General features: G+C 43.9%; 1 protein-coding gene across 7 annotated transcripts in view; it reads left to right on the plus strand.

Annotated features, from left to right (window-relative positions):
- Positions 1-27,043, plus strand: part of RNF144B (ring finger protein 144B) — a 149,243-nt gene that overhangs the window by 63,094 nt on the left and 59,106 nt on the right. For 4 of the 7 annotated variants that reach the window (XM_079147096.1, XM_079147097.1, XM_079147093.1 and 1 more), the window contains exon 2: positions 17,750-17,950. In XM_079147096.1, the coding sequence (XP_079003222.1) occupies positions 17,786-17,950 (165 nt within the window). In that variant the 5' untranslated portion in view covers positions 17,750-17,785. Of the gene's footprint in view, positions 1-5,980; positions 6,086-6,188; positions 6,776-6,796; positions 6,991-17,749; positions 17,951-27,043 lie in introns of those variants that run through there. The other 3 variants (XM_079147092.1, XM_079147095.1, XM_079147091.1) reach the window with 3 other exon arrangements.

Genomic DNA, 27,043 nt, shown 5'->3' on the forward strand with positions numbered 1-27,043 from the left:
AAATTAAAAAAAACATATTGAACATACTACATCCATGCTTATCTAATCAAACACCATTGCATGGAATAGTACCATAAATCGGTAGAAATCAGTTATTTGTGGAAAAAGTATTCGTAAAATACATTGCAGAAAAAGTGTTAATAACTGAAAGTTAAAAAGAGCTCTTATAAATCGACAGGAAAAATATCAACCATTGTAAAGCAAAACCAACAAAGAAGATGAATAGGCGATTGGCAGAGTGACGCTAAGATGCCGTGTGTGTGTTTGTGTGTGTGTGTGTGTGTGTGTGTGTGTGTGTGGGCGCGCACACACACACCATGTATGATTAAATGAGCACAGAGGAGATGTTTAGAAGACACCAGCATCTGTTGACCTTGTTTCGGGGTCGAGCGAGGGGCTGATGTGAGCAGAAAGTCAATGACAAGATCCCGACACTCTTTCACAGACGCCTGAGGGAGTTGCGTGGCTGCATCGTCAGGATGCCCCCCTGAGTGCCACAGCTGGGGAACAGAGGCAGGGCTGGCTGAGGCCGGCATGCCTCCCTGGGGAGAACCCCCACAATGCATCGTCTTCTTCCCTCCCGATGAGATCAGTCCTTGCAGCGAGTGACATGGCGGCTTCAGGATTGAGTACCCCTCGAGTGGTCAGGCCAACAGGCGTTCAGAGGTTGCCGTGCGGCCCTGGGAAGACAGCTCCTCGCAAAGGCGGGCTGCGTGGCAGCGACGGCTCCTTCCAGCAGCCCATCCCGCGTCCCATCGGATTTACTCGGAACGGGATTCACCTCCAGGGGAGCGAGGAGGATCTGCTTTGGGAACCTGACTTGTAAGAAGGCCGTCCCTGCCACCCTGTTTTTCTGGAAGATGGCAATATTGTCACATGCAGTTTGGGGTCCTTGCTACACTGGCCAAGTCCCCAAGGTGCCCCTTGTGAGGACCGTCCGGTGACACGTGCCTGCGAGATGCCTTGAAACCACAGCCCACTCTCCTGAGACCTGTTCTGTGGGGGACTTCAGGTGAGCAGCAGTGAATGTGGAAGGAGAGTGGACTTTTTCGTCCCAGGGGAACGTTTCTTCCTCATCTAACGTGAGACGGGCTCCCCCAACTCCAGGCACCCGCAGCTGCTGGTCCTCTCCCTACTCGTCCTCCAGCCCTGGCGCCTGTGCCTTGAACTCTGTTTCTTTGATCTCTGCAGATGATGCTGTGTGTTAGTTCTATCCAGCTTCTGAGTTCAAGGGGGACCTGGTGATTCACTCTCTTGTGGGAAGAGGAAGGTGGGGCGGTGCGGAGGAGAAGGTGGGAAAAGAAGAGTGTCAGTCATTAAGTCGTAGGGGAAATGTAAGTTTGTAAGGGACCTTTCCAGAGGGCTCCTAGAAAACTAACATCTGTGGTAGTCCTGTCGATGAATAATTTGGGTCTGAAAGAGCAGAGCTCCCCACCTGTTAGACCGAGATGTATTTTGACTTTATAATTTATTTTTGTGCTAAGACTTGAACCCAGGACACACTTCATCACTTAGCTGCCTACCTATGCACGCGGTCCCATTTGACTCTTGATTCACTGCAGCCCTTTGTATCACATTGGATGCCAATATGATATGAACCCGTCTGCACATTGCCTGGGATGACTCTTCAAACATTGGGGATTTTTTTTTTTTTTCATGAATTGTCTTTTGTATCAGGAAATTTGGAGGAGATGATAATATCAGTGGAAGGATTAATACAAATTTCACAAACATAAGGAATGGCAAGATGATTGAGATGATTTCATCCAACTGTGTGTGTGTGTGTGTGTTGCTGGGATTGGACCCAGGGACTCATGATGACTTCTCTACCATTGAGCTTCATCTCCAGCCCCTTATACTTTGAGTCAAGTTCTAGGTAAGTTGCCCATGTTGGCTTTGAACTTGCAATTCTCCTACCTCTGGGATTACAGGCGTGCTTCACTGCGCCTGGCTAACTCCATCTAACTTCCTAGTGGGGAATTTTCATTCAGAGGCATTTTTTCTAGAGACACTTGGGCACTGACTTCATTCTCCCATTGGTCCTGAGATGGGGCGACTGACTCCTCTGGAGTTCTGCTGTCTCGTTCAGCTCTCCACCCTGAGTTGTCCTGGGGTCTTGTGGCGTAATGACAGTGGCAGATTGGGACTGTCTGGCTAAGTTCTTCTGTTGGGGCCCAGTTGGTTGTGGCTGGCTCTGTGAGGCACCGAGGTTCATCTGTATGAAACAGAACGCAATGACACACCTCCAGCTTTTAACAACGCATGTTACTGACCTGCAGAGATGGCACGATGGCATCTCCGTCGTGATGGGCTTTCCGTGGAGCTCAGACTCCCTTCTTTACCTGGGGTGTACCTCTGGCATCATTTCCGTCATTATTGGTAATAGTCTTAGTTGTATTTCAAATTGTGCCTTATTGTTAGTTCTATACCCAGTGTGCTCAGTAAATGTGGGAAAAAACACAAAGAAGACGAAGCTCAGGAGGCACGAGAGAATGAATGGAAACGGAATGGGAGCCGCTTGGAATGAGCAGTGGCCAGGCCGGGCACACGCCACAGCCTTTGCCTGAGACCTCTTCCCATGGAGAGGGAACCGGGCCGGTGGCCGAAGCTGGTGACCCAATACTTGGGTTCTTTCTTCTGAATGAATCATTGGAAAAAACTTTAAGGCGCAGGATATAATTAGACTGTTAAGTCTAAGGCACGTGTTGCTAAGTTCGTAGGGAGGAAGAACAGAAGAGTAGATTCGAGAATGAACCTTGATTTTTCTTTTCCTTTCTAGATCAATATTGGAGCACTTTCTTTTTAAATTTTTTATTAACACATTAATATTACATGTTCATAGGGGGATTCAGTGTGATATTTCCCCACATGTGTAGACATCCGCCCCCTCACCCCCCCACCCCCGGCTCTGGTAATTACTCTTCCACTTTCAGGTCGACCTTTCTTAGCTTCTGCACATGCGAGAGACCATGCGGTACTTACCTTTTCAATTCTGTCTTATTTGACTCAACATAGTCTCCAGTTCCACCCATCTTGCTACAAATGACAGGATTTCCTTCTTTATGACTGAATGATACTTCATTGTGCTTATATTAATGAAAGAGAATTTTCCAAAGAAGAAATTAGATTTTTCTTACTTAGAATTATAATGCTTCAGTATTATATGCCTATTACATAGTATGTTACACCATATATAATATGATACATATTATTTAAGTATATTGCACATCTACACATAGAATGTAGTAATTATATATATGAACATACATACATGTGTGTACTTATGTATATACACACATATGTATACACACACATATATATATATATTAGCCTTATATGTGGGAAAAACTTTAAAAAAGCTTTGACTTTATTTTAATTTTGACTTTTGTATGACTTAGATATATTGAAATTAATATAATTTAGATTGCTTGCTATTAATGTCAAGAATTTGTATGCCTTTTCTTTAGGAAGGTCTGTAATTTAGGAAACAATTATTATGATGATTATCAACATGATTATCCTCTCTGGTGAACAATTTGTAATATATCTTTGCTCAAAAAGATTTAAAAATATTTTTGTGGATTGTAGTGTCTGGATTTTTCTTCTCAGTTTGAGATATCAAATATATTTATTTTTCTAGCCTAAAAGAAACGACTCTTTTCTCAGGCATAGCTGAAGTCTCCTCTTAACCTATCCTTTAAAAACTAGGGTTCCTCTGGGCTCTCTGTACTGGCCCCTTTCTTTTATGTCCACATTTCCTTTCCCTTCTTAGATGAATATCATTGACTGAGTTCCTATTGTGTATCAGGCTAGGACAGCTAAGCAGGTTGTGTACTGCACAACCCCAGGAAGTGACATGCTTTGCCCCACTTGCAAGACTTGTATAGTACAGGTGTTTCTGTCCCATTGGGACTGTGCTAACTATTTTACAAACGTCTCATTTACTCTAATAATAATTTATAAGATGAAAATCATCCTTCTTACTTTAAGGAAGAAAAAAACTGAGTTTATGTTAACAATTTACTTAAGGTTTATAATAACAAGTGGGCAGTGGAGTTTGTCTGGATCCAAAGCATCTGCTTCCTTCTACAGGATGCTACTTTTTATGGGTGACCTAACCTCGTGGTAATTTCATCCATAGCCACCACCTCAATGATGGCACTTTCCATAAGACACTCCACCAGGTCTCTGGTGGCCTTCCCGTATCCCAGAGACACGTGAGATTCTGCAGGATGTAAACTGAATCAGCATCGTCTTCCTCATTCCATCTCCTTAATTCCCACTCTTAGTGAAGTCGGCATCTGAACTCCTCTTTCTCTCTCTCTCTCTCTCTCTCCATATCCAATTCTGCTTTTGAATTCTCCCTTCATTCCTTTTCAAACCAAAATTGTCACTGCATTCATGCAGGCCTTTGTTCTTCCATTCTGCTCTTCCTAAACTAGGAAAAGCTTCACCTAAAATCTCCTGGCTAAGCCTTTGCACTCACATTGCTCTGCCTGCTTTCTCCACCCTGTCCGCCTTCCCCATTCAGCCACTGGAAGACTCTGGGTTTCATGCCTCCTCGTAGAAGCCTTCTTTGAGCCCTTTTATCAGCCCGCTTCCTTGAATTATTCTTCTCGGCTCTCCTGGCACACTGAGCTTGTGTCCCTCCGTCACATCCTCATCTCAGTATCCTGATCATTGATTTGCTTCTCTGATTCCTGCCTTGGAGTGAGAGGTCTTTGAGGACAGGGACCATGTATACCTTACCTTTATCTGCCTCACACCTAGCAACTTGTCTGGAAGGAGATCAATAAATGCTCAAGGGAGTGATATTCATTCACGTTGTGGATTCCTTAGGTGGATCTGAAGGGGTTGTTTGCATTATATTGTAGCATTGGACATGCTTATTTAGTCTTATTAAATTTTGACTGCAATTTTTGTGAATTTTCATGGTTGGAATAATTTTTGTGGTGATGTTATCCAATTACACGAAATATTTGTGACCACAGCCAGTGTGACGACGGCCTAACCGTGTTTCATTCATATTGGCAGACGCTTCATACCCTTATTCTACTGATAAGAGATGATAATTTAATTGCATGGTAATTTGAAAAGTGGACTTTGTTGAACTCTGGTTCAAGGCTCAGAAGATGAACATCAGGCACTAATGAGCAAGCTGCCTCTTTGGGGTGCTTTATCTTTCCTGTTTGCTGTGCACCAACAGTGTAGGAAGAAAATTCCTTGAGGTAGATCATGTAGAACCTAAGCCACTGCTCACTCTGAAGTTAGATGTCCTTTGGGGTGGTTTTCATTAATATGCACCTTTCTCATGTAATAAAGATTCAGGTCTCATGTCAGCTCTGTTCTGGTTTGGCCAACCACTTAAATGGCCCTGGGCATCAGTCTCCTTGTCTTTAAATTTAGGTGTTTGGATTCAGATAGCCAGAAGGGCTTTGCAGGCTCAAATACGATTTGGTGACATTTCTGTGGCTGTGTTTCTCCTGCCCTCTCCTGTGCCCTGTCCTCCTGTTCCCTACACGACTGGGCGGGTGCTCCTGCAGGTCCGAGCACCCCAGTAGTGAAGCCGTGCTCTTCAGCACTTGGCTTTGACCTACAAGTGTGCTTCCACGTGAGCTGAGAAGCAGGTGGCTGTGTCCTCTGGAGTGGCGCCATCCCTTCCACAAAGGACTTGGGAGTTCCTTCCTTTTAGGAAGAACTTTCCTGACAATGGCTGCAGAAGTAGAACGAGGTTGCAGAGTGAGCACAAAAAGAGGCCCGCGTCAGAGGAGGGACTGCTCAAAATGACCACGTTCCTGCATCCGTTATAAATGTCACGCGAGCGTCCGAAGTTTTGGAGTGCGGAAGGCACGTCGTGGTACTCACCTCCTGGATTGTCTTTTACATTTCCTTAAACTGAGCGCACAACTGATTAAGTTACCATGTGTTTCTTGAATAACTTGTTGACAAAGCACCTCCATGAAATCCTGGCCAACCCTTGTTCACCAAGGCTGCTGCCTGCGGTCTATGAGGCCAGCGGAGACCGCTGGCTGCCTCGATGTGCCTACATTCTAAACGTGTCGTTAAGCGCCAAAGGACAGATCAGGTGCAGGCTGCGGTGGGGACGTGCGTGGGAGTGCTTGTGTGGAACCAGGGGGTGGGAAGGCGGGTCTGGGCCGTGGGAGGACCGGAGCGCCGGGAAGGAGGAGAGGAGGGGTGGCCTGCGAGGTGCTGTGCAGAGAGGCGCCAGCGCCGAGGCGGGGCCGAGCAGGCTGAAGGGCGCCGGGACTGCGGCGCGGACACCCGGCTCGGGATTCCTGCGGCCGCGCGGGCCACCCGCGCCACGTCCTGGCACCCGGGCGGCGGCAGGCGGACCCGAGCGCCGGGCGCGCTGGCCGCGGAGCTCGGACAGGGTTAAGCCATCACCTGCCTTGAAGTGCGACCCAGATGGGAAGTAGGAAGTGCGGCGCCTGAGCTTCCTGTATAAATAAACGCGGCTCCCGGCGCTGCCGCCGCGCTGCGCCCCACGCTCGCCCTGCGCGGTTGCCCGCGTCGCAGCTGCCCATCAAGGCCGGGAGGCGGACAGGGACTCCTCCTCTTCCCCAGCGATAGGTCCGGGCGCGCGCGTCGCTGGCGATCCTGCGAAGTGTGAAGCTGTCAGCCGCAGAGCGCGGAGGGAGAGGAAAGGGAACTGGAGAGCGCCTCCGCCCCGGCGTGCGAGCCGAGCAGCCCGGGCTGGCGCTGCGCGCAGGATTGGTGCGGAGCCGCGGCCAAGGGGACACAGCCCTCCTGCCAGGTAGGTGCAGAGAGCTCCTCACCGGCCGCAGGCGGTGCACGCCAGGAGTGGTGTCAGTCCAGGCGACAGGGGAGGACGAGAGAGGCGAGGCAGCTGTGCCACCTTGGGGCTTGGCTTCGTTTTCCGCTTCTCGTGCTCACACGGTACAGGACTGCATGCGTTCTGAACGCCTTGAACACCTGTTAACTTTTTTAAAAATAGACGCCTTTGTCAAGGTAAAAACAAACGAGTTTCATTTGTAATAAAACGATCTTTACAGAACGTATCATAAGATCGAAGATTAGAGCAAACCTCCCTGAATCGGTAGGGGCGACCCAAAGTTGGCTTCATCGTGGATGCCTACCTCTTATTATTTGGAAATGCACGGCGGTATGTTGACACACGTAGCTCTGAATACAGCGTTGTGTTGATCATGGAATCCCGGCCATACATCACCATGGTTATTCTGACAATTACTATAAAATAGAATTAAACTCTGACCGGAGTCTCAAGTTGACATTAAAATGAAACCGATTTCTGTTTCAACAGGGGGAAGGCATCTTTTGCTTAACCTTTTACTTTTCTTATTAGTTTCAGGGATTCTGCTGTGAATCTGCTCCTGACGCATATACTTCTTTCATACAGATTTCTCAGGATGAATTCCTCTCTCTGAATAAATGTTCTCTTTCTTCATGTTTCCACTATAGATTGTCAGTTTCTTATTGTCTTCTGTCTCTCGTATCTTATCGACACATAGGCTGGGGATCCTAACAGGGACTATCAGTGTTCTTCTGGCTTGGCATTTCTGGGTATTTATTTGAACATCTAGAGGTATGAATTAAAGGATAATGTATTTAACATTTCCAAAGCAGGAGATTAGGGGTGTCTATGCCCAGAAGCAAAATAAATGAACTTTGTGATGACTCAGTTTTTAGGGTGTGGATGAGGCAAAAGGAACCCAGCCGGTCTTAACTGAGTTGCTGGCTAATTAAAGCATCTGCTGCAGCTTTCCCTGCGAGGAGCTTCCTGGGCTCTGGTCCCTTTCATGGTTTACTCCTCTCTGGCTTCCTCCCCGCCTTGCTGTGCCCTTGCTTCTGAACATTAGTCCTTTTCATGAGTAGCAGCAGTTCCTTAAGTATTTCTAAAACTATCCTGAGGAGAAGGAGAGAGAGAGAGAAAAAAAGAGAAATCTCCTGCAGATGCACAAAGCTACTTGGAGATAATTGTATTATGAAATTCAACGCTGGGATCTCACCTAGCGCCTGCCCTGCCCTTCCACGCCTGTGGCTGGTATATTATTCTTTGTGGTGGGCATCAACTTAGAAAAATGCCTCTGTTTCAAAAGTACTCTGACTATCTTGATGGGTTAAAAAAAAAAAAAAAAAAAAGGGCATGTTAAACATGTATAGTGAATGTGAAAAAAATGTCAAGAAGCAGAATTGGGTTGCTTGGTTTTTCATTTAAAACAGCTGCGCCCCCCCCCCCCCCCAAAAAAAAGCCACAAACCAATCACCTTAGATAACTTGCTCTTGCACTACTGTGCTGGAAGGAAGGTTTGAGCGTGGTCAGACACCATCCATTTACCCAGAGTTTTACAAATATTTACAGTCATTATGCCAAATATCTTCATGCTGAGCCCTGAAGAACATTCTCAGCATTCAAAAGCCCCATTCTCGTGAATGGTTTCAGTTCACTTGTAATTTAAAGGCATCCGGGTTTCCAAACTAGGTCAGTTGAAGATATGTCTTTTAAAAATAATCAGCTTTTGGGTCTCAGATTATGAGCCAGGTTTTTGCAGCCATATTCTACAGCAAAGAGAAAAGTATGCTCTCTCTAGAAAGAAAAAGTTTGTTTTCCCTATCTAGTAAGGCCAGTTAGCTTCCCTGAAGATATCTTTCTCTCCAACATTATGAGTACTTTTAATCAGGAAACGTACTCAGACTTCCTTTCTTAAAAAGCTGTTTCAATATTTCTGGTGTTTAGAATGTTTATATCTATGTAGGAACCATTTCTCTTAAGTGTGTCAGTGAATCCTGGCCTCTTTGTTTCCCCTGGCCTTGATGTGACATTACTTTCTTGTTGAGTGAGGTTCTTATATTTGCTGTCTCCAGTTTGAGGTAGAGGTCAGGAATCATGTTGAACCCAGATGTTGATGGAAGAACAAAGTCCAAACAGTTTTGGGACTGAATCTACTTTGTGCAACTGATTATTTGGAATGTGGGAAAGGGGCCAAGCTGCCACTCAGTCATCTTTCCACTCTGGGGAGTGGGTATTTGCTGTGATTGCTTCAGAACACCGAGACATTTCTTCCAGGGATTTCTGCCTGAACTTATAGAAGCTCCTTTGCTATACCATGTTATCAATATTTTAGGTTTTGGATTTTTGAAAATGAGTACAGATGAGAACCAGTTCTTTAATATTTTGTCTCCCCCATGTACAATCAATACTCTACTGTTGAGTGACTACTGTTTGCCAGGCACTATGCTAGATGCTGGGGATCTGAGGAGGTAGGAGCTACGTACAGTCTCTGTCCTGTAAGGATTCTGATAATCTTGGCAGTGACTTTGGACTAGGTGGTCATTCTTAATTCAGGTTGTTTTACCAGAGTGTGAAAACCACTTTAATGTTTTTCATCTTGATCATGTGTTTTTCTGTGCGTGTGTGTGTGGGGGGGGTTGTTGTTTTAGGTTTGTTTTGGTAATGTTTCTCTGATGTCATTTGATCCTTAAGTAACTTGAAGAGGCATAATAACACCTAAGTTCGGTTAGTTAATATTTTAATTTTATTTTTTCCACCTTTAAGTATATGGAGGAGGCTTTGGACTAATGTCTTATTTGTTTTAATTTGGCATTTGCTACATACTCGGTTGTTGAGCACTTCTTAACCCGATGTATCATACTGTACTAGTTATCTAGAAATGGAAAATGATACATGGTAGAGAATAAAGGTGACCAATGCTTTTGCAACATGGAATGAGAAACTTCCCATCTCTCATGGGCTCCCTTTTTTGATTGGAAACACAAGTGAAACGCAATCCCCTTATTCATAGCCAGAGAGACTTCTGATGACATGGGCTGCGTATCGATTAAGAGTGTATTTCGAGGGCTGGAGTTGAGGCTCAGTGATAAAACACTTGCTTAGGCACATGTGAGTCACTGGGTTCAATCCTCAGCACCCATTAAAAATAAACAAATAAAGGTATCGGGTCCATCTACAACTAAAAAAAAAAAAATTTAAAAAACAAAAGCATATTTTGAAACCCAGACCTTATTGGTTTCTAACTTCTCTGAAGTCATGCGTTTGAGTCCTGTCCCTTAGTCAACCTGTTGTTTGTCTTGGGAAGACAGAATAAGGTAGCTCATTTCTCTTTGATGGGCTTGTGGCTGAAACCATAAACCCATAGATTCTTCTGTATGGTTCTATGAAATCATCTGTTGACAACCTCCCCAGCTAGTTTCCCCTTTGTAAGTAGGGACTGGGTTTAATCACCTTTGCATCCCTACCACCAAACAGGTGGAATCTGGTTCTTTGTGGGTTGACTTTGTTTCCTGCATTATGGGTTCCTGCTGTCAGAACCTTATTTGGCAAAGGCATGGAAAATAAACACCCTGAACCTTGTTCAGCATGGGAGGCAGGAGACTCTGCTTCCAGATTGGTCTTATACTTATTTCTAATTAAAAAATTCTATATGAAGTTTTCTACCTTTATAGGAAGGATGATATTTACGCATGCATTTATTAATTTGCAGGAGAATTTTTGATTTAGATGTTCATGCTGTAGTGGCTGTAGTTTCCTGGTAATATCCTGACCCAAGAAATGAGCTGAGTTTTACTCTGTGGGGCTTTCTGGAATATTCCTTCTCCTTGATCTGTTAATTGCATCATTGTCCGACCTGCCAGTCAGTGGCCTTCCTTCCTGCTTCTGAGCTTTGTTGTTGTGCCAGGCAGGGGGAAGAAAAGTATTCAGCAGGCCTGTATAAATAGATGTGGGAGGCAGGGGAAACCATTGATTAAAAGGAGTGGGCAGGGCAGGCTGGTGGTGAGGTGAGAGCTGCCACCAGGGTGTAGAGTTACAGTGCCCCAAATCTCCAGTCTCTCCCCATCTCCTATTCACTCCTACCTTCTCTGAGAAGTTTGCATTGTTAGCAAAGTGGGAATGGATTTCCATCTCTGGGGCCTTGCCCTGTAGTGTAATGAGAACGTGGCCAGAAGACAGAATTGTGCTCTTTGCCAAAAGGAAGACCATAAACGTGATGTCCCCGATGCCACGTAGTCTGTAGGGTTAGGGTCATCCTCTCACTGTGTCATGTGTTCTGTTGGCCATATTCTCACATCTCCCTCAGTTTCTATTTTGTAGGAAAAAAATTTTAAAAATGAGATCTCATTAAAATAGTTGTCATGAACTTTATTTGTAACCTAGTTTTAAACAGCAAAGAGATGCTTTAGAAAACAGTTCTTGTGGGTATTTAACATGCTCCTCCTTCCTCACAGAATGTCTGGTTTTTCCACCCACAAAAATGATTAATGAGGTAGCCAGTCACGTGCCATAGGATGTCTCAACCAGGGCGGACTGCATGTCTGACGGTGGTCCCAGGGTTCCAGCAGAGCTAACACCTGACTGTCGCCTAGGGACGTGACAGCCACCCCCTGTGCGAGCATTCCTCAGGTGTTTGTGGTGGTCCAGGTGTAGACACCACGGCACACGGTTCAGAAACCATAACACCTCAACTCGCGTGCGGTATGTAATGCTTGATACTACACAGCTACGTTATTGGGTTATGGATTCACTCTGTTATGCCGCTCATCGGCACTTGAGAGGTGCCCTGTCACCGGCAGCAGCCTCTCACGTCTTCTGTCCACCGTGGCTCATGGTCACATCGCGAGGGCTGGCCTCTGCCGTCTGCGGTGCGCTCTGCCACATTCACACAGTGACGAAGCTGCCTCCTGAGGCGTTTCTCAGACCATGTCCCTGTCCTCAGGGGATGCTTAGCAGATCAGTTCCATATTTAGAAGATAATGGTCCACAGGTTACGAAGTTAAGATCTCGTCATCCTGGAATCTTGATGCGAAGATGCTGAACAGGAGCTGTGGATCGGAATGCCCTTTCGCCTCTGAATGAAGCTGTGAAGCGGGAGAAGACAGAAGTCCTCGGTGACGAGCAGCGTTTCACGACACTGCCACCTCACACAGCCTGGGCAGGGGATATTTACTTCCATGGCATCTACAAGCCAAGCATTCCTTGGGTTTGCTTCTGTCAGAATATTTTCTAATCTATGTTATTAAGAAAATAATGACAACGCATGCTGTGTGTGGCATCACGTGTTGACCAGTGCGCTGGCCTTGAGCACAATTCTGTCACACATTCCACAGATTTGAAGTATGCTTGAGTAATTGTGTTTCTCTGGAGCTCCTCTGCCGATGTTCCATGTGTCTTGAGCTCCTAGGGCTCATGCGAGAACTTTCTGATTTTGCTGATACTGGCTGGTTTGTCTTGTCCCTGAATGACTGGAGCCCTGATCAAAGACACAGTAGCGTGGAGCACTGCTCTGGGTCTCTGCTCCTAGCTCTGCCCTCAGGGCCTTTGCTCTTGCCTTGCTTCTGCTCCCAGCCAATGGGTCCACCTTGTACCCCAGGATGAATTGGGTGGAATTTCAGCAAATGGCTAATGACCGACACTGGTCAGCACTTTACTAGCTCAACCAGTACCATTCGAGTCCCCAGTAGCTTCTCTTAAGAACACAAACCAGTGGCTCAGTAAAGTACTCTATTGGGTAGAAGTGCAAAGGTCAATGCAGCACACTTGGATCTCTATATCCACAGGTTCCACATCTGTTGAGTCTGAGGATGCACCCAGTTGTGGATCAAAGATATTCAAGGGAAAAAATTGAGTCTGTGCTGAGCATGTACAGATATTTTTCTTGTAATTATTTTCTAAACAATTAACAGCCATTTATACAGCATTTCCATTATGTTGATAAGTACTCTAGAGATGACTTAAACTACACGGGAGGACAAGCATAGGTTATATGCAAATACTATGCTATTTCATGTAAGGAAGTTGAGCATCTGTGGACTTTGGCACCTGAAGGGGTTCCTGGAACTGATGCCCCATGGATACAAAGGGGCTACTGTACCGATTTTCAGATTGTGTTGTATGGAAGCTGCTGTCTGGCATGCCATTCTTAGCTGGAGTTGGGAAAACTTTCAGAATGGGGCAGTGATGGGTCCTTTGGATTGCTGCCTCCTTCTTTTCCACGAGAGCACGGACTTCCCTATGACACAGGCAGCCCTTCAGCCTTGCCTCCCACCACCTACCCTTCCTGCAATCCCTCCCCTCTGCCAGCTCCCTCCGAGTCTGCATCCACATCTGCCATTCCAGCTACTTCAGATTTAGGGTCTTGTAAGGACCTATAAATGTTTGGGAATATTCAGGTGTCTCCTATTCCTTCTTGTCCCTTGTTCTTAAGTAACTCTTAGACTTTCAGAGTGTAGTCTGGAATCAGGGCCTTTGCGTGGATCAGCTGGAGTTTGACTTACATTCTCTTACACCAATAATATTTAGTTGATTCATTCTGATAGTTTTCTATTTCCCTTAGTCTCTTTGTGCTTTGTTAGTTTATCTAAGTTTTCAGGGTTTTGCAGAAACCTAAAATTTTAAAAATCCTAATAACTAGATGAGCATTCCGATAAAACGCTGTCCAGTTACATTATCGTTTTTGTGCAAGGGGAGAGGGTTTTGATTTTGGATAGTCTAACAGGCATAAACTATACTAGTAAAAAATGCTGTGAATGTTGACTCTCTCACCCTCTGCACTGTGGGAGCAGATTGCTTTTTTAGACTGGCAGTAGAAGATGAAAATTCCTTATCCATCCTGTGCTTCCAGCACAGCTCCTGAAGTGGCCCTTTCATTGACGATTCCAATGAAAACACATGCGAGAAAAGCGACTTTCCCGCTCCTCTCCCATCAGATGGCACTTGCTGCTCATATAACAAACACTTTATAGTGCCAGGCACTCTTGGAGCTGGTAGAGTTGCTGGTTCTCTTTTCCTGGTAGTTTAGTGCAAAGTCAGATGGTTTAGAGTGACTTTCCTATCTTAGGTGGCCTGGCTAATCTGTCCTGCTGTATGGCTAGGGATTTGTAAGCACGTGAAACCTACCACCAGTCTTAGAAAGTTTAAACCCAAAGACAGCTGCCAGATTTCTCTTCTTCCCAACACGCCCCTGCATTCTCTGCCAAATTCTTTACCCAAGGGGTTCTTACCCAGTGAGGATCGCAGTTACATCTGTAATACGTGTAAAAGTAATTATAATTGTTACCTTTTAAATTCAAGTGGTAGGTGTATAATTCAAGTCACCTTGTTAGATAAAAATGTGAGGCATGAGGAAGATCCAGTGGAGCAAGCCAGCAGACCAGTGAGTGAGTTAGCATCTCTGGAAGACTTTTCTTCAAACCTGGTGGGGAATGGGAGTGAGTTGCCAGTGTGCCGTGGAGGTGTGGCTGGTGATAGGGGCAGGACAGGCCTGGAGTGTGTCCTCAGTGTCATGAGACAAGGGAATGATAGGAATTGCTATAGCTGTGTGTTATGCAGTAATAATAAGCTGTATTTGGTATTGGCCTAAACTTGAAACATTAAAATAAAGGCGCCTGGTGACAAACTTGCTGTGTGGCAGGATGGCACTCCTGCACGATGCCAATATGAACCTTTACCTATGATTTGAGTGGCGGCTCCTGGTCTAGTCGTGTTCTGGTCTTTATCCATGAAGATCAGAGCATGATTGGGCTGAAAATCACTTCTTAAACCCCTGGACTTTTGGAGCAAACTGTCAGCAGCACCGTGACCAGGGGACTCCACGTCGCTCTGTCTCTTGACTGCCCCAGCTACTGTCCTCTCCATCACTGATTGCTGATTGGCTGTTGTCACGGAGGCCAGACAACTAACCACCTCTCCCGCGGTGACGACTACCACCCAGCCTCCGGCTTATCGGACACCCAAGGCCAGCCAAAGACATCCGAGGAGCTGAGAGAGGCTACGGCTGAGAAGAATCCCCTCGGTCTTGCTGACTGACTTCTAGACTAAGAGACGTTGCGTTGAGTAAGTCCATGGGGACTGGAGTCTAGGTGAACAAGGAAGTGGCTCTTCAATGATTTGTGACTTGCTGTTATTAGGAATGTTGAGTTGAGTGTGCACTGCATGGATAAAATCCACTCGTTGGAACCAAACTCGATTCCTCTCTTACTCACTGCTCACAACACTCAGTCCTCCTGTGAACACACCCTCTGGGCTTTTTGTCATTTCCGAGGCAGTTTGGGGTGTGACAGTGAGACTGGTGAATTTTTTTTTTTTTTTTTTCAGTACTGGGAAGTGAACCCAGGGGTGCTCCAACACTGAGCTACACCCGCAACATTTTTTAAAACAATTTTTTTTTTTTTTTTTTTTTTTTTTTTTGGTGCCGGGAACTGAAACTAGGGCTGCTTAATCACTGAGCCCCAGCCCCAGCCCTTTTTTTTTTTTTTTAAATTTTGAGACATGGTCTTTCTAAATTGGTTAGGGCCTTGCTAAAGTGCTGAGGCTGGCCTTGAACTTGCAATCTTCCTGCCTCAGTCTCCTGAGTCATTGAATTACAGGTGTCACCACCATGCCAGGCTCCTTTATAAACTTTAAAATTTTTATTTTAAATTTTATTTTAAGACAGGGTCTCTCTAAGTTGCTTAGGTTGGCATTGAACTTGAAATTCTCCTGCCTCAGCCTCCCAAGTAGCTGGGGTTACAGGAGACTGGTAATTCTTAAGACACAAATGAAAAACAAGAAGAAACTTCTATAGTTATTCACAAGCCATGGGGGATTTCAATGGGGTACTTTGGAGTCTCCTGTTTACTATGTGAAGAGCTTGATTTCCAGTGAATCAATGGTGAAATGATTCCTTATTCAATTTTTTTAAATGAAATGCTTGCTATGTGTAGTTCATTTTTTTTTTTTTAAACATTCATTATTGAATTTGCCTAAAGTGAAAAACTCGAAGTGCTGGTTTTCTGTTTGTGCATGTAGTGGTCTTAGGCGTCTGTAATGGCACCAGGGAGGCAGGGAGGCAGTCATAGGGATGGCCCTGAGGCTGCCTCTATGAACCAGCACTACTTAATCTCTCTTACACAGTGGTGGTTTGGTAAAGATTTTTGTTTTTATGAAATTTCATTGCTTGAAGAATGTTTGAAAGCCATCACATTAGGGAATTGATGTTATTATGCCAGAAAATAAATTGTTTCTTTTTGAACAATCATTTTGAATTGTTAGTATCTCAAAAGAGATGAAATATGTGTCTTCTTTCCTGTATCTCACTGAGTCACAAGTCCTCTATTGAAATGCTTAGAATTCCTAATTTAGAAAACAAAAACAGAATGAGTTTTTGCTACATAAAAGGTTTTGGTGTCATAAATGTATTTTAGGATGGGGGTGCAGCTCAGGGGTACAGCATGTGCTTAGCATATGCAAGGACCAGGATTCCATCCCCAGCACCCAAAACAATGTATTTGTTTTTACATTGTTTGTAACTTTGATATCACAGCCTCTGGGCATGTAACTCACAAACTGAGGAGTAAAAACTTATACATGTGACAAGAGACATGGTTTTATTTCAGACACTCTTCCTTGGCTAGCACAATTTCTCTGCCATGTATAAGCTCTGAAAACTTTAGCCAATTCATCTATAAAATGCAGAAAATAATCATCCTGGTTATAAAAGATTAAATGAGATATGCGAAGGCATACAATGAACACTAACACTCTAAATCTTTAAAAAAAAATCTGTAAAGCTTTCTTGCGTACAAATGTTCATAACATCTTTATCAGAACAAAAACCTAGTGTTTCAGCCATTTTTAAATGTAAATTCAGTGGTGCTAAATCCTTTCCGTGTTGTGTAACTGTTACCACTATCCATTTCTAGAACTTTTTCAGCATCTCAGGCAGAAACTCTGCACCCATTAAATAGTAATTCTTCATTGCCCACTCCCACCTATTAACCCCAGTTACTTTTTATCTCTATGACTTTGAGAATTGTAGGTACCTCTTTTAAGTGCAGTAATAGTATTTGCCATTTTCCACCTGGCTTATTTCACTTAGCATCATATCTTCAAGGTTCTTCCATATTATGGTACATTAGAATCTCATCTCTTTTCAAGGTGGAATAGTATTTCTTTGTACATTTTGTTCATTTATCTGTTGATGGACACTGGAGTTGGTTTCCTCTTTGGGTTGTTGGGATAACACACAATGAATAAAGGTACAAATATCTCTTGGAGACCCTGCTTTCTGTCCTTTGGGGTATAGACCCAGAAGTGGAATTGCTGGATCTCATGGTAATTCCTTAACATTTTTGAGCAACACCTATTTGAAATGTTTTTGTGAACCTGCTGAACTGGTCGAAGTGATGCAACTCCTGAATGGCATGTTTATTAATGGCGGTGATTCCCTCCCTCCCCCCAGCTTTATTAGGATATCTGTGACAAGTATAAATTGTGTATCTTTGTAGTGCGTACATGTGAAATGAGTAAATCAAGATAATTAGCGTATCATCACCTCACATAGTTTTTGTAGTAAGAACATTCTAATTCTCAGCAATTTTAAACTATATGATATATTATTATTGATTATAGTCACCAGGCTGTACAGTAGGTCTCCAAAACTTATTCATCCTGTCCAGCTAAAATCTCATGCCCTGGCCTGACCTCACCCCAGGCCTCTGCCACAGTGGTCTTTTAATTCCCACAGCTCGTACGCTATGAATCGGGACAGCGAGGTGTGGTCAGCTTAGATTTCAGGACTCTGGGAATACCTTGCCAAGACATCAAGCTGTCCAGCCCAGGCTTCTCAGAAATGTATTAGCTGCACTCTTCGAGACCACCGAGGATGAGGATCTGCTCAGCTGGTCTCCAAATGTGTTGCTTAAACAATAGTGGTATCAATGCACATAATATTTTCTGCTTTGGCCCTTCCTGCAGGGATTGAGGAGACAGAAGAAGGCTGAGGACAGGCTGATGGGCTCAGTCGGTAGGCTCCACTACCTCACCATGACGGCTGAAAACCCGACGCCTGGAGACCTTGCTCCGACCCCCCTCGTCACTTGCAAGCTCTGCTTGTGCGAACAGACCCTGGACAAGATGACCACGCTCCAGGAATGCCGTTGCATCTTTTGCACAGCTGTAAGCTTTCCTTAATGCTTTTGTTACGAGAGAGTACAAAGGGAAAAACGGAGTACAGGATGCATTTCTGTGGCTTTTTGAGAAGCCAGGGGTTGCTACCATATGGTCCTGCTTGGAAAACAACGCCACTTTCCAAATAGTACCTCGCATGGTGAATCCAATGTTTCATGGTTTTTTAGTGAGTATAATGGGTAGATGAAATTTAATTACTGAATAAGTGGAGTTTGTTCTTAAGGTTCTAACTAAGGAATAAAATAGATTACATTCAACATCTCTAAGAAGGTAGCAACTTCCTGAATTTTCTTTCATAGACTTGCACACCACATACAAAGACATGATATACTATTGTTTTACGGTGTCATATTTCCTTTCTTTCTATAATATTCTGAATTCTTCTAGTTCCACATAAGAGAACCCTAGAGATATCCAGGGGTGAGCTTGTCTTCTTTTAGGGTGACACCAGGTATCAATGCCTGTGACCTTGGTTACAAGTTTCCTTGCAGGTTGATTGGTTAAGGAATGAAGGTAGGAGTTCCTGTAGGATTCAGAAATGGCAAAGAATATCGTTATGTCGTTTGTTCATCCCACACAGGTCTGTTGAATGGCACCTGTGTCCCAAGAACTGTTTCAGGGGCCAGGATTTTATCAGTTAGAGAAACAAAACCCAGAATAGATCTTGGCTCTCAGGAGCTTATAGTCTATTAAGGAAAGTTATACAACAAATAAAAATCCTAATAAATAGGTCAGTTAGAGAGTATTGAGGAAAAGGATTTAGGGAAAGTGCAGAACCTGGCAAGTGTGTGGTCGGAGGGCATGTGGCGGTTTCCAGGAGGGTGGTCAGGAGTGGGCCTCGCTGAGACTTGTATTTAAGTTGCTTCTCCTTCCTCTTCTTGCCAGTGTGCGTTGCTCTGTAGGAAGTGAGGAAATGACCTTGTTATCTCAAAGCAACTTCCGTTTCCTTTGGTCTTGCTTTGTTTCGGAATGCTGTTCTTCAGAGACTATTGTTTCTCTTTCTCACATATGTTTCGAACCCTTGCTAATCCTCGAAACAATGAGTCAGAGGCAACATTTGTTGAAAAATCACGATGGAAATTTTCTCAAAGGGTAACTGGCGTTTAAAGGCAGGATATGGAATTCAGTTTTTGCCATGAGGCTTCAGTGCAGAATTAAAGTTTGTGCGTCAGCACTGGGTAAAGAATACCCAGGCAAAGGTTGTATTTCTTACTCATAAGTAGCCATTGCTGACAGGTTATTGTTTCAATAGATTTTAGCTCCTAATTAAAAACAGCACAACTACCTCTTATTTCTCCTTCAGCAATTTGGGAGTCGGAGTTAGTACAATTAGACTATTCTGTCATCTAGATTCATACCTTCTTAGTGTCAGGGAGTGCCCCAAACAGAAAACCAATGGCTGGATACTTTAGTCTCCCTCTTCAAAACTTTTGTACCTGTAGGCATTAACCTCCCCTGGCCTCCTGTTACCCTAGGGTTCTACCAAAATAGGAAGTTGTGTATGTGATTACATTAGTGCCTGTACATTTGCAATTAGAATCAGACTTGTCTAAAATGCCGTGTTAACACTTGGTTTCTGTTAGAGATTTATTTCTTCTTTTTCACAAAAATATGTAAAAATGTGTCCAATACCTCCAGACTTTAATTTGCATTCAAATTAAAGCTATCAAGTACCTTTTGTGTTTTCAAGGTTGAAAAGAAATTTGTAACATTTTTTTCATATGGCTGTATTCTCCCAATTTCCTCTTCTAAATAGAACGATGACATCTCCCAATTTTTGACTGGGAATGACTTCTTATATATTCCATATTTTAAAGACAGTTTTACTGGTTTTGCTAAGAACTGCCCCCACCCACCCCTCCCCTATGGAATGGCCAAATGAAAGTCTCCCCGCTAAAGTTGGTGCTGTACTGCTATATTTTCATGGATTTAATGAAGTTTTTAAACATTCTGTTTTTGTCTCTTCTCCTTAAGAGGCATCCCGGGCCATTTTGCTGGGAGCTTAAATTCTTTTTGCTTCCAAGGTCACTGTTCCAGTTCCAGCTCTGCCTCAACTCAGCTGTGTGATTGGGCAAATGATTAATCTCTCTGGGCCTCTGTTTCTCAGCTGTAAAACAAAGGTGGCGGGACCCTTCACAGCACTCTAGCTGTGGGGTGCAGGGGTGCATTATATTCTGGGCATGCAGAGTGAGCAGATGTGGAGATCTGTCTTGGCGTGTCAGTGTTAGCCAGCTCCCTTCCTATCTTCAGGGAGAACTGGCCTCTCTCCGTCCTATGCATGTTCCATGGGCTGGCAGTTCTCTGAAGCCAAGATGATTCTTTAATAAAACTTCCACAGTTGGATTAGCTTGGAAACGTTCCCCTTGGAGGGAAGTAATGAATATTTGCATTTTAGAGGCTCTGTGAGAACTTAGGGGTAAGAGGAAAGCAGGGGGACCCTATCTAACCTCTTATAAGTACGTCATGTGAATCGGTTTTGCCACTGGAGTGCCACCCCTGTTTAACTTCTGATGAAGGACTGCCACCGTACCTTACCACCTACTGAATTGTCCACAACTGGGGCTTTGAAGAACACTGCTTTAAATTATGTCATACAACTTCTAGTGCTATAAACAAATTTAGTAAATTAGCAGGATATAAGATCAATATGCATAAGCCAGTCACTTTATTATACTCCAATTATGAGTCTGCTGACGAAGAAATTAGGAAAACTATCCCATTCTCAGTAACCTAAAAAACAAAACAAAACAAACAAACAAAAACTTGGGAATTAATCTAATGAAAGAGGTGAAGGGCCTCTACAATGAAGACTATAGAACACAGAAGAAAAAAGAAATCAAAGACGACCTTAGAAGATGAAAAGACCTCCCATATTCTTGGTTAGACAGAATTAATATTGTTAAAATGGCCATCCTACCAAAAGCACTATACAGACTCAATCCAATGCCCATGAAAATACCAATGACATTCTTCACAGAACTAGAAAAAGCAGTTCTAAAATTCATTTGGAAAAATAAAAGAGCCAGAATAGCCAAAGCAATCCTGAATAAAAAAGAGTGAGTCTGGAGGCTCAATAATACAAGACCTCAAAAAAAAATTACAAGACCTCAAATTGTACCACAGGGCTTTGGTAACAAAAGCAGCATAATATTGCACCAAAAAAGAGATGAAGGCCAGTGGAATAAAATAGAAGACACAGAGAGAAACCCACATAAATACACCCACCTGATACTAGACAAAGGTGCCAAAAACGTATGTTTGAGAAGTGATAGTGCTGGAAAAACTGGATATCCACGTGCAGAAGAATGAAGCTTGACCCACACCTCTCATTGTGCACAAAAGCCAACTCAAAGTGGATCAAAGACTTGGGAATCATACTGGAAACTCTGCAATCGCTAGATGAAAATGTAAGGACAGCACTCCAACATGTTAGGACAGAATCCAACTTCCTTAACATGACTCTTAAAGTGCAATAAATAAACACCAAAAGTCAATAGTCAAAAGTCAAAAAAAGGACAGCATCAAATTAAAATATTCTGCACAGCAAAGGCAACAATTAAGAGTGTGAAGAGAGGCCCTAAAGAATGGGAGAAGATCTTTGCCACCTGCTCCTCAGATAGGATATAATATGCAGAATATATAAAGAACTCAAAAAGCTTAACACACACACCACACACACACACACACACACACACACACACACACACACACAACACACACCATCGAATAATCCAATCAGTAAATTGGCAAAAGAACTAAATAGATACTTCTCAAAAGGAGAAATACAAATGGCCACAAATATATGAAAGCAATGTTCAACATCTCTAGCAATTGGAGAAATGTAAATCAGAACTACCTTGAGACTTCATCTCACTGCAGTTAGGATGGTGATTATCAAGAATATAAATGATAATAAGTGTTGGAGAGGATGTAGGTAAAAATGTACACTCATACATTGTTGCTGGGACTATAACCACTTTGGAAAGCACTGTGGGGGTTCCTTGAAAAACTAGGAATAGTTCCAGCAACTTGGGACGCTGACGCAGGACGGTCACAAATTCAAAGCCAGCCTTAGTAACTTAATGAAGACCAAAGCAACTGCATGAGACCCTGTCTCAAAATAAAAATAAATAAATAAAAAGGGCTGGGGATGTGACTCAGTGGTTAAGCCCCTCTGGTTTCAATCCCCAGTACCCCAAACCAAAAACAAAACCCAAACAAACAAAAGCCTAGGAATGGAGCCACCATGTGACCCAGGTATCCCACTCCCTGGTATATATCCAAAAGATCTAAAATCAACATACTATAGGGATACAGCTGTATTGATGTTCATAGTAGCAAAATTCACAATAGCCAACCTATGGAACCAACCTGGGCGCCTTTCAACAGGTGAATGGATAAAGAAAATGTGATGTAGATATATAATGGAGTATTACTCAGTCATAAAGAAGAATGAAATTATGGCATTTGCTAGTAAATGGATGGAACTAGAGATTATCATGCTAAGTAAAATAAGCCAGATCTAGAAAGTCAAAGGTCAAATGTTTCCTCTGATATGTGGAAGTTGGTCCAAAATAAGGGAGGAGGGAAGGGGGAGATTCCATTAAAATAGAAGAAAGATCAGTGGAGTAGAAAAGGGGATGGAGGCGGAAGGAGAAGGGACTATATGAGGGAAGACAGTGAGATGAATCTGAACTACCTTCCCACGTACACATAGGAATTTACCACAGTGATGCTCGCCATCGTGTACATCCACAAGACACTAATTAAAAAAACAAAAAAAAAAACAAAAAAAACCCAAGTAAATAGCAGAAAGATCAGTAAGGGAGGGAGAAGAGGAGGGAAAGGGGAAGCATCAGAGAAGATTATATCCCATGCTTTTATATGTCTAGATGCATCCTAATGCTGTATGTGACTAAAAAGAACCAATAAAAATGTCTCCTACAGAAAATTCTTGATTTAAATAATGTCCGGAGAAAGCAATGGATGTACATTGGTTCACTGAAACCATTGATGAATCTAGTTTCTTGTTAAAGGATGTTCTGTGTGTCCAGATAGCTTCTGTTAGACGGTCTTCTCAGCTTTAAGAAGATAGGGTAAAGCAAGAGAAATTTAGTATACAAGACAAAACAGGCATGGCTCTCACTAGTACGCTGAAAGTCACAGGTCATGAGGTGTGTTACAGAGCCCAAGAAGTTGATGTTTCGGAGTTACAGAGAGGTGCTGCATGATTAGTTGTCCTGTTCTGAAAGTTAGGTACCACAGGGATGTTAGTCCATTAAAGATATGAAAAGAGTATTTGTCTCTACTTTTATTGCCTGTTGATTTAAATAATCCAAATACGAAAATTCACTTTCCTTTTCTGACTTTCACAGCTCACTCTTTCAGATAATATCACAGAATTTTAATTCAAGTGAAAGAAAAATGGTCATAAAATTCAGCTATCAAAGTAGTGAAAATTTGTGGGTTTGATCTCTCCTGGGCAGTATTTGACTCTGATTTATTTTGGATGCTATTTCTGTCAGCCATGAATTAAGGAATAATGAAAACACAGTTTTTGCTTGTTTTTATAACCCAGATAATTTCACCTGAAAAGAGTCGGTATGTTGGGCATGGCCTATTTACCTTTCAGATTACAGACAGGATGTGCCGAGCGAAAGGAAAATAAAGTCCAGCCATATTCTTGCCTTTTTCCATTACATTTTATTGGCTCTAGGTAGTTAGAGCTCCTTTTACTATTCATTTCTCTGGGCTGAATGGATTTTCCAATGTTTAAAAAGTGAGAGGAAATATAACACTTTTTAGACCAGCCCTTCTTTCCCCGGGGGCTTGCTGGGTGACCTTTAAGAAAAGCCCACAGATGGTCTCGGAGACATCCATGTTCGGGAAGCTCATATTGTGTGTGCGCGTGTGTATGTGTGGACGTGCACGTACGACCTGGGTTGGCAACTCCAGAACGAGCGAAGAGCCTGCGCGGCTGCTTTGCTGGGTGCTCACTCACCTCTGCAGCGGGAGAAAGGAGTGCTGTTTTCCTCCGTCCCTGCCTTGCAGCCTAGCACAGTGGTTAAGAGTGCAGGCTCAAGTTCAGGCTTTGCCATTTAAACAGCAATGCTTGATGTGGGGCAAGTTCTTTGGCTTCTTTAGTCCTTAGTGTCCTCACCAGTGAGATGGGGGAGGGAGGAGTCGATGGTGCCTATCCTGGGGGGTGGTAGGAGGCATCAAATGAGAATCCCAGGGAAGCTTCTAGCACAGTGCCAAACCCGTAGCAGACTGGCATTGTTGTGACTCTTTTCCTTCCTAAGTTCCATTGTATAACAGCTGTTTTTTTCACAATGGTCTACAGAAAGGAAGGTCTGTAAAGATTTGACTAGCTTCCTCTTTAGCCTTTTAGAAAACGGTGGTTGTAGGTAGGAGATTTCAACCTGACCACTCTTCTGAGACACCCACAGACTAGCAATTAGGAGATGAGAGGGGGTGGGGAGAGACAGAGAAAGAAAGAGGAATATTTCTCTTTTGGGTTTGTCCAAAGTGTGGCTTACATCTGGAGTTTCAAACTGAAGTTCCAAAATATTGTTGGTCAGGAAGAACAAAATAAAACAATGCAACTTTAAAAGGGAATCAACAGGGACATTGCTGACGGAGGTAAAACATTCAAATGGAAGGGTCTCAAGCTGCCATTTGTTTAAGAGCAGCTTACCCCCAAGAAGAATTTAGTTATTTGTTGGCTTGATAGGGTAGTCTAGTATAATATTAGGAATCTTTTGTTGAGAATTCTCTGGAACTGCAAGAAACAACGAGGCATGTTATCCAGGCTGCTTTCTGACCCCTCTTCTGGCCTTGTGAGCAGCCAGTCTTTTCCGAAGCTTTGAAACCCTCCAGCTCTCCAGATTGCCATGCCTCCCATTTCTACTGCCATGTTTAGCTAATTAGAACAATTTTTTTTTTTAAAGTCAAATTAAAAAAAAAAAAGAAAGAAAAGGAAACCCTGCCTGTTGAAAGCACTCTATTCTATATATCTTTGTCCTACAGTGTATTAGTTTTCAAGGTTAGTTTTATGTTTCCCTAACTTTTGGGTGGTCAAGAATAAGTAAGTGAATTTACCTTGATCTTTGTAAAATGACTTCCGTACACTCACTGTTTATAGCTGTTAAAAGTTTTAGTGAGCCAGGAATGGTGGGCCATGCCTGTAATCCCAGCGACTCAGGAGATGGAGGCAGGAGGATCTGACTTGTATTTATCAGATACGTCACCGGTTTGAAGTGAAAATTTCCATTTTATGCTTCCCCATTGACAACTGAGCTGCTGCAGGGTCAGATGTCATCCGAGGAATAAGAGCAAGGAGTAGCAGCATGAGAAATAGGTTCGGGGACTCAAGGAGGAGTGGCTTCCCGAACCTGTGATTGCCTCCACGCCTGAGCTCACCACTTTTATCCAAGGAGAGTAGTGACATGAAGCAAGAGCAGCTGGAGGACACTGTGCCCTCAGGGTCCTGATGACTTCGTCAGCGCATCACAGGCCTAGGATTGGAAGGAACCTTCCATCTTCTCGTCCCTAACCACACCCCCAATTAAGGAAGTCCTTTTACTGGATGCCAGGAACCCATAATTTGGTATCTAGAAGAACGGGACTCAAGTTCAGTTGCCTGGTCTTGGTTTATTCAGCAAATGTTCGCTGTGTCATGCACAGTTCTGGTGATTAGGAGATAATAGCGGACATTTAGACCAAGGCCAGATTTTTAAAATAGCTCGAATTTTAATGCATGCTGCAGATGCTAACAAGTAAATACAGAAGTCAGGTGGTGGTCCCTGAAGCAGGATGGCAGAGGCAGTGAGCCCTGTGGGGCTGGGATTTTATGTTAGACAGTCAGGAAGTCTCACTGTTAAGGCGTCACTTGAGCAGAGAGCCCAAGGAAATGAAGATCAAGCCCTGCAAGTGCGCGGGGGAAGGATTTTAGGCAGCGGGGAGCAGCGTGGAGTGGCCTGGTGTCTCCCGACACAGTAGAGACCAGGTGCCCGGAGAGGGGTGCACACGTGTGGAGGAGACTGGGGGCCGGGGTCGGGAGGCGCTGGTGGTTGGCTGGTCTGCACGCGTGGAACCAACAGGGCTTTGCAGGCTGCGGTGAGGATTTTGGCTTCAGTCTGATTTGAGAACGGAAGTCTCTGGAAAGTTTTGACTCACAGAGTGACATAATCTGACAGTGTTGTAAATGGATCACTGTATTCGTAGTTTTCCAGAGGAAAGGAACCAATAGGCAACTACATATGTAAATATGTTTAGATTTATTATAGGGAATTGGTTCATCCAGTTCCAGAGGCTTAGCCCCACCACCTGCGATCTGCAAGCCAGAGGCTTGGGAGATTTAGTGGTGTAAGTTCCAGCCCGAGCCCAGCCAGGAGAGGTGAGGTTATGCGCCCCAGCGTGAGGCTGGGAGAAGACCAGTGGCTAGCCGCTCAAGGAGTCAGACAGAGGGGGCTTCGCCCCACTTCCGTGTTTTTGTTCTATTCATGCCCTCAACTGATTGGATGAGGCCCATCCTCATTAGGGAGAGCAATCTGCTTTAACAAACCTGCTGATTCAAATGCTAATTTTATTCCACAACACCCAGAAATAAAGTTTAACTAAGCACCAGGGAGTCCTCTGGCTCTGTCAGGTTGACACATAACATGACCGTCACAGTCACCCTTGCTGCTCTGTAGAGAGTAAATCTCAAGTGTCAGGACAAAAAGAAGCCGACCAGGTGGAAAGCGAACACCAGGATCCCAGCTAGAAATGCCATGCCGCTGGCTGGTGGCCGCTCAAGTCTTTGGGTTGTCCAGATCTTCATTTTTGTTTATATACTAAAGGGATTACAGTAAATCGTCTCATGAGATTGTAGAGAGCGTAGCAGTGGGTAACCCGGGTGAAGTGCTTAGTGTAGCTCCTGGACTGGCCCGCATGCCCAGCTCCGCTAGCCTTAGTGTGACAGGGCCACCTGTAGGACTGGGACATACCTTAACACTGGCTATTTGATTATGGGGTGCTTCTAAACTCGTTTGGAGGCTAGTTCTCTCTCTAGAAAAATGTTGGTCTACGGCTCATTTC

Source organism: Sciurus vulgaris (assembly GCF_902686455.1).
Source record: "Sciurus vulgaris genome assembly, chromosome: 7".
Taxonomy (NCBI): domain Eukaryota; kingdom Metazoa; phylum Chordata; class Mammalia; order Rodentia; family Sciuridae; genus Sciurus; species Sciurus vulgaris.